The 10,142-nt window shown below is 38.6% G+C and overlaps 1 protein-coding gene across 2 annotated transcripts; it reads left to right on the top strand.

The window, feature by feature from the left end:
- The first annotated feature begins 3,913 nt into the window (after positions 1–3,913).
- Positions 3,914–9,523, top strand: trdc (T-cell receptor delta constant). 2 transcript variants are annotated; one of them, XM_084370016.1, is made up of 6 exons: positions 3,914–3,977; positions 4,955–5,149; positions 5,323–5,468; positions 8,137–8,412; positions 8,939–8,965; positions 9,086–9,523. In XM_084370016.1, the coding sequence occupies exons 4-6, from the start codon at positions 8,259–8,261 to the stop codon at positions 9,193–9,195; spliced, it is 291 nt and encodes a 96-aa protein (XP_084226142.1). In that variant the 5' UTR covers positions 3,914–3,977; positions 4,955–5,149; positions 5,323–5,468; positions 8,137–8,258; the 3' UTR covers positions 9,196–9,523. The 2 variants fall into 2 exon arrangements, with proteins under 2 accessions (XP_084226142.1, XP_084226143.1); XM_084370017.1 differs by lacking the exon at positions 3,914–3,977 and adding an exon at positions 4,017–4,183.
- The last annotated feature ends 619 nt before the right edge of the window (positions 9,524–10,142 follow it).

Here is a 10,142-nt window from a genome sequence, read left to right as displayed (position 1 = left end):
AATAAACACAGTAGAGTGCAGTAAATAAGCACAGTACAGTGCAGTATAGTGAATAAACGCAGTAGAGTGTAGTTCAGCTCCAGGTGTTTTGCCCTCAGGTGAACTCTGGACGTGGTTCCGGTGAAACCTGTGATGTTTCAGGATGGGTTCTGATCATCAGGTCATGTGACCCGTCAGAGGACAAACATCACAGGAGGGGGAGATGCTGGGAGAGCAAACCAGCTAAACCTGTTTTTTAACAGGTTTGATATTCCAGCTCCCACAACCAGCGACGGCCCACTTCACACCCCCACCATGTCCATCACCTCCCACAATTCCACCACCTCAGACTGCAGACCACCTCAACCCTCCACACCCATGGACAGTTCAACCCCCCTCCCTACCACCATCACCAAGGATCAGGTGAGCAGAGACCTGAGGAGGCTTCGTCCAAGGAAAAGCGAGCCAGGACAGAGTGTGCCTACCTACCTACCCACCTATCCGTCTGTGTTGACGCGTCACAGACTCTCACGGTTGTTTTTAGACTGAATCATCAGATAAGACTCCTCCTGTCTTCAGAGGAACCACAGTGGTTGATGGAAAAACCTCGAGCCGAGTTCAGCTGCTGCTGCTCACTGCTCCCATAGACAAACAGTTCAACAGTTTTTGTACGACGGTTTTTCACAGTGTCTACGGACCACAGTGAATCAAGTCAGTCTGACACCAATACAAAAACCTCCAGATCCTTTTCAGGCCTACGTACTCGTCGTGGAGAGTAACTGGTTCTGGTTTCAGGGCTCCTAAACCCCACAGACTGGGATATTAAATCCTGAAGAGGTTTTACACATTATCTTGTCTTCATTTGGAAAGATTTGATGAAACCTTTCCCCTCAGAGGAGAACCAGAGACATGGAAACGTCTAGTTCATCCTGACTTTTGAAGCACGTCGTCCCAGAGAAAAGCCCCCCAGTCACACACAGTTCTTCAGGGCCGTATTCACAAACATCCTCAGGCTCCTGACCAGCTGAGTTTGGAGTGACTTTGTGTCCGTCCTCGAGTAATTCACAAAGTATTTACAGTAGCTGTAAAGGTATCGACTCTGGAGGTCCAGAGGACTGAATCACTGAGAGCTGCTCAGGTTCTGGTCTCGGGGTTAGGGTTAGGGTTAGGGTTAGGGTTTTTAATGACATATGCATTTAAAAAACATATGATAATGATGGCGAGTTAAAAAGGATCGCCAACAAACCGAAACAATCCGCAACAGCAGAGATGTTAACATGCTAATTATTAGCAGCTATAATATTAACCACGTTCTCCATCCAGATCATCATCAGTAAACAGAGTGCAGCTGAGGCTGATGATGTCCTCAGATTTTTGGTCAAATACCACATGGACATGTTGACCGATGGCGCTACATGAACATCAGAGGAGTTATTACGGTGCAGGTTGAATTATTCACATGTCTAGTTTACATATAAAGTCAATGAAAAGACGCAGGCTCCTGTCTAGTCGCTGCAGGCGCCACGAATGTCGTGAATTATGTGAAAATGCAAAATTGACATCATTCGTGTGTGTTGAATATAGTGAACTCGAGTGAGATTTTTGTGTGACGCTGTATCAGCGTTGATGTTCACACTGACTTCGTTGATGTCCAGACATTCATGAACAACAATGGAGGATAATAATCAGTAATCTTGCCGCCTGCAGACACAGAGCTGTACGATGACACATCTACTGTACTGAGACAGGACAGAGAAGGAGCTGCCTGGAGGAAAGTGAGTGAGGAAGTCTGATCACCTTGTAAGTCATGGAAATATGTCACAGCACAGCTCTGATCGATCTGAACTCCATTCAGAGAACAAACATTTTAAAAGTAGTTTGTTGTCGTCTGGCTGACAGACCTGACGCAGCATGAGTTCAGGCTTTTTACAAGGCGACATTCAGCGTCTTCTGATCCATTTATTGCGTCAGATCACGAACCCTTTTCACACAGAGACGCCACATTATCAGTGCAGCAAAGACTCGCCATTTCTAAGCCTTTGTTTGTTCACACAGAACCAAGCAGCTCTGGTGTAAAGCCGCTCCAGTGTGTCAATTCATACAGCACCTCTGACTCTACCTCTGACTCTACCTCTGACTCTACCTCTGACACTACCTCTGATACTACCTCTGACACTACCTCTGATACTACCTCTGATACTACCTCTGACTCTACCTCTGATACTACCTCTGATACTACCTCTGACTCTACCTCTGATACTACCTCTGATACTACCTCTGACTCTACCTCTGACACTACCTCTGATACTACCTCTGACACTACCTCTGACTCTACCTCTGACACTACCTCTGATACTACCTCTGACTCTACCTCTGACTCTACCTCTGACACTACCTCTGACTCTACCTCTGACTCTACCTGATACTACCTCTGGAGGCAGATCAGAGCTGAGCGAAACTGTCCACCCTCTCCACATCTGAAACCTTCACACAGAGGGCAATGCAGAGAATTGGCGCATGATTCCTGCACTCAAAGCGTGGTGTGAATGGGGCTACTGAGAAATCTCTTTGTTTTGGGTTAATAACGATGTGGTAAGACAGATTAATTCGGTCTACTTGCTGGTCACAGTAACTATTTATTGATTTTAACACACCTGTTAAGAAGCTGCCACTGAGCTGAGACAGATGGACAGACGCTCTGCAGCTGAGACCTGGGACCAGTCAGCCTCAGCTGGACGCTGCCATCATCCAGACGCAGCTCCAGACGCTGACATTCGCCCAGCTGGATGAAAATTAAGATTCCCGCGCTCAAACTTGTAACACAACGCAAATATTTTCATCACGTTTGGTCCGAACGCAGCATTAGTCCACCCTGAGGGGAACATTAACATCTGAACACAAACCAAACGCCTCAATAAATGTTGGCAAATCTTTGGGTTCAGTTGTGTGTTGTGACAACATTGTTATGGTCAAGGCACAAAAACCACCTGATTAGACTCAGGAACAGATCATGTTTTGTCTTAAAAGACCTGGTTCTGTCTCCACAAACATGGCTGGAAACTGTCCTGATGTCTCATGAACATTATCCAGTGATGTGACGCTTACAAAAGTTGAAACACCATTAAAACTGCAGTCTCTGGCCTTGGCAGCTTTTTCGCCTACCTGTAACTCAAACACCACCACCTCCACCTCCTGATGTGAGAGTCAGGTCATGAACATGTAATGTTGCAATGTCAGTGTTGATGGTACGTAACCTCTGACACGTACAAACGATATCAGTGGTTTGCAGAAATGTAAAAACGGTTGTTGACAGGTTTCAGTCTGAACTGAAGTGGAGGACGGACACACAGACGTCATTAGCATCGGCTTTACTCTGTGATGACTGCTAATTAGCTAATCTCAGCCTGCTAACACATCAAACCAAGCTGCTGAACATAATACATTACACCTGCTAAACATTAGCATGTGAGCATTGTCTTTGTGAGCATTTTAGCATGCTGATGTTAGCATTTAGCTGATCACGTTACAACAAACATAAAGTTGTTTTAATGAGATTTGTTGGTTTGTGGTTAGAAAAACATGTTTTTATTTAAATATTAAAGACTTGGACTTGAGTCATTGTTATAATGACTCGTAACTTGACTTGACAGAAGATAAATGACTTGAGACTGGACTTGAACTGGCAACTTAAATGTCATGAGTTGACTTTATTTGAGACATGATGACTTGAATGACTTGTCTGTGTTCATTCGATGTTTAAGTTTTTAAAACATTTTTAAAAATCTGTCAGCGTTTCACTGTTTAAATGTGATGGGAGGGAAATTAAGAAATAAATAAGCTTTAATGAAATTATTTGTTTTTGTTTGATTATATTTATTTACCTGATGATCAGTTTTCGTATAAAAACAATTCATCGTCATACTTTTTGAACCAAAAAACATAAAATAGTCAATATCAAGACAGGGACTCACACCTCGTCTAAAGATCGCAAACTGCAGGTAAGACTGCAGAATCTTTGGGAGGGGAAGGGACTCGACTTGACTCGACTTGACCAAGTAAAAATGACGTGGGACTTACTTGAGACTCGAACCAAATGACTTGGGACATGTCAGGTGCTGTATGTATAATAACCAGAAAGCTCATCTGAGCAGCTGCTTGATCTGAGGAGCACATCTGCATCACCTCCACCATCTTGTTCAGTTAAGTACGACAACACCACTGCAGCAAAACTGAAAGTTACTGAAGTTAGTTTACGATTATGATTTCATCTATGAAGGACTATTTTTTACTTTTTAGCATTTTTTTCAGTTCAGTTCAAAGAAGCTTTAGTGACGTGGAAACTATAAAAACAATATTGTCATCGACAGTTCGTTAAAGGTGTAATATGTAAGAATTTCTGTTTAAAACATCCAGAAAATTAAATGATCAACAGAATATGAGGAAACAAAACTGTGTTGTAGAGATCTGTTGAAGTTAGCATGCTAACCAGCTAGCCCCTAGCCATTTTGTACCGCAAGAGTTGATAGTCCAAAAGTATACAACATCAACACTCCCCCGGTGTGCCGAGCTCCGAGTCCCGACAGAGTCAGCTAATACGACAGGTTAACTTAGCTCACGAGTTAACGGCAGCTACAGCTAGCAGCAGTTAGCGGCTATATGTTTGGAGTTGTTTAGAGTAACAATTCAACGTGTGGTGGCCAGTTCTTACTTATTTTACCTTTAAGATTGTGTAACGAACATTTCTACAAGAGAAGTTTCGCATTTGTTAAACATTAGAATATTAAACATCGTGTCAAACAGCAGCTCTTGTTTTGAGATGCACTGAGATCGTTCCAAATGAAAAAAGATTATTTCATAACAAGAAAAGTTAAAATAAAACTGATAATGATGCTCAGGAAGATTAGTCATTATAACATTAAAATATGAAGACAGAACATTTGCTCTTTAACCTCGAGGAGTTTTTGTCTGCTGGCAGAAACACTCGGCTGCCTCCTCCTGCAGCTGTCAGAGGTTTTTGTACGAGGGTTTTTCACCGTGTTGGGGTGGCCCACACTGACTGAACCTCCGCACAGAGCTGAACAAAAACCTCCAGTCGCCTCTAAACGGTCTCTTTCCAGCCAGGAAACATCCAGAATCAACAAATAACCAACCAAACACACCTGTGTTTCAGGTGAGTCCTCAGCTGCTTCTTTTCTACCTGAAAACTGTCACATTTCTTCACTTTACTGGACTTCATGTGTCTGACATGTTGCAGCATCTGCTGCAGAAATGTTGAATAATCTTTAATTTACCAGATAAATACTCAACTTAAACTCTTTGTGTTGCTTCCTCTATGTTTCACAGCTCAGTGTGTGTCGACAGAACGTGGATTTTTAACATTTTTGAGCTTCTCTGATGAAAATGGCATCGCTGAGGTTTTTGTATGGGGCTGTAACACTGTGATGCTTTAATATTTGGGAAAGCCACCAGGCTCACCGTTGAACCTAAAGGTAAGAAAACAAACTTTCTACTTGATAACTTAACAGGATTAACTTCATTTAAAGGCTCTGTTTAGGTTTGGATTTGAGATTTTATGTTTTAAAGCTAAAACTTGACAAATCAGCTGAGTTGAGATGAGACGACGAGCTGCTGTGAAGCAGAGCTGCAGACGTCCTGTGAGACTGTGTTCAGATCGACAAAATGGAGATTTAAGAAAAAATGATGCATGTTGACAGAAGACGTCTCCAACAGGAAGTCCTGGAAAAGTCTTAAAATGTCTTAAATGATGTTTTCTGTCGATTCAGAGCCTGAAATCTGCAACGTTTTAGGTCTGTAAGTCAGTTTTTTGGTTTGCGGTAATAACAAAAAATAAAAGTAATAAATCAAAATATGCAAAGTTATTCAGCTGAAATCACTTTAAAGAAAAAATACAAGAATAAACTATTTCAGGTTCGAGAGCATTCAAGAGAAAACTGAAATCGATTGAAAATGAACCAACTTAAGTGGTTTTTAATACCTAAAATCATCTAAAATCAATGAGATCTTAAAATCTGTATTGTTTCTCGATGTGTGCACTGCTCAGATCAGAAAGTTTAAAATAATAATGAGAAATAATGAGTCTTTGATAATCATAACATTAAGTTGTAGTACACGAAACGCTTTTTATGATAAAGAAAAACAACTTAAAACGATCACAGCATTGAAGAGAAAACCATAAAAATTAAAATGTTAGAATTTACAGCGATCTTCTGAAAGCTGTGGACCTTAGTGTTTTAAATACCTTCAAATGAAATCAGTTTCTAAAACAGCCTCTTTGTTGTTTCTTGATGTGTTGTTTATCAAAAAGCACAATTTATAATAATAATAATAAGAAATAAAGAACATTGCTGATAAACATAACAATTTGTTGTACAAGAAATGCAACAAGTGCTTTTTATGATAAAGAAAAACAACCAACTGAACAATACAAAAGTCATTAAAACTATAAAATATTTGAGTGCACAATGATTTATTGAAGGCAACACACAAACTAAATCTGCAGAGTATCTGGAAGTTTTAGAAAAGTCCTGAAAGGTTTTCTAAATGTGAAGACTTAAGTGTTTTTCAATAAAATCTGTTACAGTCGATCTTAAATTCAGTTTCAAAGCTTCAGAAATGTTGCGGTGTCCTGATGTGCTGTTCGTCTTTGGAAAAATGTAAAAATATCCAGACTGATAACTATAATAATAAACATAAACATAAATATTGATTTTGAATGATTAAATGTTATTTATGTGCTTTTATGTTGATGAAAATCTACTTAAAATGAGATTAAAGTTAGAGTTAAAAGGCACTGAGAGAAAATCATGTTCTGGATTTAATGAAGTCAGAATAAAAACAAAATCTTTCTTGTTCTGAAAAAGTCTTAAAATCATTTCTTTAACTTCGGTGGCCATAAAGAGTTAAACATATTTCATCTCTTAGAAATGTTTGGATTTCTTCATGCATTTCTCTTCTGATGAGAAATACAGATTCTGGTGATTATACTAATAATGACAAATATTAATATAAAGTAATGATAAATCTAAGTTGTACTTGTGTAAAATTAAATGAAATAAAACAATGTGGACTCTGAGGATTTAAGTGATTTTAAATACAGAAAAATTAAATAAATCAGCTCTTATATAAAACATGAAGCTAAAAGTGTTTTCCTAAATGTATTGTTTGTGGAAAGACTGATTATTATAATTATTATGATATTTTGATGAAGTTCATTAATACAAGATATACAACTTAATGTGCGTTACTTAAGTGCCTTTAAGTGTAATAAAATATAGCAGGTCATATGTTGTTGTTGAGTTGTTTGCGGGAAAATCTAGTTCATCATATATCTGTTACTACTACTACTACTACTACTACTACTACTAAACATATTTTATGGTTCCTAGTGCACAAGAAAAGGTAAATATAAATAAAAGTGTCGTAGAGTAAAACAAGAATAAAGGAGAGCTTTTAATCTTAATGGCTAATTTGACGAATTTGGTAATAATATAAAACTGTATCATCCACATATAGATTCATTTTACAGTCACGCACAGCCAAAAATCTTTGTTAAATTAAATAATGATGGACTGTTTCAGAAGATTTTGATGAATATGGAGCTATGACAGTTGTTATTGTCTATTCTAGTGATTAAATACTTCAAGACTGAAGAAACAGCTGCAGTCACACTGTGATTTCCTCCAAAACTGTAGATTATTATTTAGTCTTAAATTCAATGTGAAAAGTCTTCGGTGTGTTTCTCATTGTGCTGTTTGTCTGCTCAAAAATCTATTCTAATGAATCTACTACTACTGATAATAAAGTTTATTGTTATTATGCAGTGCACATAAAAATAATAACGTTTACTACGTAATAGAAAATGAATCTTTTCATTGAACCCAGTTTAGACTCCAATCTGTTTTATTCTCAATTCTGATTTAAAATGTCAAAAAAAAAAAAAAAAGATAATTATGATAACAAATTTGCGTTATGTTCACTTAACTTTCACTCGATTATGACTGTTGGGTACTTTTTACAACACTGTCTGTTACAAGAATGTTTAAAATCTAATTTCTGGGGCTCAGATGATTGTTTGAAACATGTCCTGTGTCAGAATCTGTGTGGATCTGGTTTATCACGCTCTTGGTTCCTGTGCAGATCCGTCTCCTGTTGAACCGACCCTGTTCGTCCTGAGTCCTCTTCACCCGGAAGGGGTGCCGTTGACAGAGGTGGCAGATGAGGTCTGCCTGGCGACTAATTTCCGTCCAAAGGGAGAGGACATGGTTATGAATGTGCGTAACAAGCGTCAGATTAGCACCAACACCAGCAACGCCGTCATTTCTGAGAAAGAGAAAACCTATTTCTACGCTGGATTCTCCAACGAGACGATCTACTCCTGTGAGATCAACGGCACGTCATCCAACAACGACAACGGTACGAAGGCTGCTGCCATAATATTCAGAATAATATGTTTAAACTGTCAGGTGCTGAAGGTTGGCAGTGATGTTTGTCTGAGTCTTAATGAGAGGAGATGAACTAATGTAAATCATTTTCAGTATCAGGATGAAGCTCAGGTTCATATCAGATTGATGAAACCATACAAAGCTTTACATCAACCACTGACAACTGAGACAGGAAAATATGAATAATAAGGAAAACTCCTGATCAAAGTCATAAAGAAAAGCTCACCTCACATCACCTGAAATATTACACTTGGTCTTACGTTGACGTACAAAGTAATCAGGTTCTTTTGTCGGTGTGATTCATTAGAGATCACTGACTGATACTGAGTCAATATTTAGTTATATTTCACTCCATAATCAGCCGACACTGATTCTTCAGTCCGCTCAGGTGACATCACACGACCGAGAGCCAAATACTGAGAATAATCAGTACTCATCATTATTGTGAGTTTTCTTCACATCTCTGATAAATGTTTCTTTGTGTTTTCATCAACCAGTTGACCTCTGCGCTGACCTTTACCCAGGTGAGTCCAAACACACCTGAACACGATCAGAACCGTGTCCTGTCAGTGATCTGGTGGGTCAGAGTCAGAAATGTGTTCGGTCCAAACACAAACTGAACCTTTTGTTTCTCTCCTGTTCAGAGAAAGCCAAGCTGAACCTGTACCTGCTGCTGATGAACGGGGTGAGAGTGGTGTTCACCAAAGTTCTGGCCTTCAGCACCATCTTCACCATCAGAGCTGTGCTCCGCTAGACACACGTTTGTCCTTTAAAGGCTACTGTAGAAACCTGCCTGCACACCTGTAAATAAACTTGTACGGCATCATCGCGGCGTGAAGCTGGTTCAGTGTGTCGTCATATAATCTGTTTTCTACTGTTGAAGATTTGATCAAATGTATTGAATATTTTCAGTTTGTGAGTTTTCTTTAATGACTATTTGAAAATGTATCTGAGTGTTTTTCTGACTCGTGTTGCTCGACTGATCGATCTGATGCAGTGAACTTTGTGCCTGTACGCTCGTCACTCTGCTCTTCTTCACGTTGAGTCGTTGTTTTGTTTCTAATAAAGTTCAGTCGCTCTGATTCAGTTTTCAGATCTTCTTTGATTTCTCTGAGTTTGTGAGCAGGATGATGAAGATGACTCTGTCATCATTAAACCACGAAGGAAAAGTCAGAAGATTGAAATTACATCAATATATATAATTAGCCCAATAGATAAATAAGTAGGTAAATAAATAAATGAATTATAATTCTTATAATTCACTTTATTTGTTCAGTGTTTCCTTTTCCAGTTCAGGTTTTATTTTCATTTCATTTCATTTGATCTATTTTTTAAATTTGATACAAGCAAACACAAACTGACACGTGACTGTGTGACAGAATTCAATCTTCACAACAAAGACACAAGAAAGAAGTTACATAAAATACAAAAATACAATACAACAATACAAATGTGTTAATGTTTCTCTTCAACAGTTCATGAAACTCAACTGACAGTTTCAGTTCATCATTAAAATACATAACAGAGATATTATAGAACATATTGTGTTTGTTCACAGTCACATTCTTCACTACAACCTTTTCTATAATTTGGTACAAAAGAAATTGTCTTCACAATATATAAATATTTTAAAAACTTCAATTTGAATTATTTCTGAAGCTGAACTAGTTTTGTAGAAACAATTCAAAGTGAGAATTTTAA

This window comes from Pagrus pagrus, assembly GCF_965226575.1.
Source record: "Pagrus pagrus genome assembly, chromosome: 12".
Lineage (NCBI taxonomy): Eukaryota > Metazoa > Chordata > Actinopteri > Spariformes > Sparidae > Pagrus > Pagrus pagrus.
Note: the sequence above shows the minus strand (reverse complement) of the source record. Positions and strands in the feature narration are given on the sequence as shown.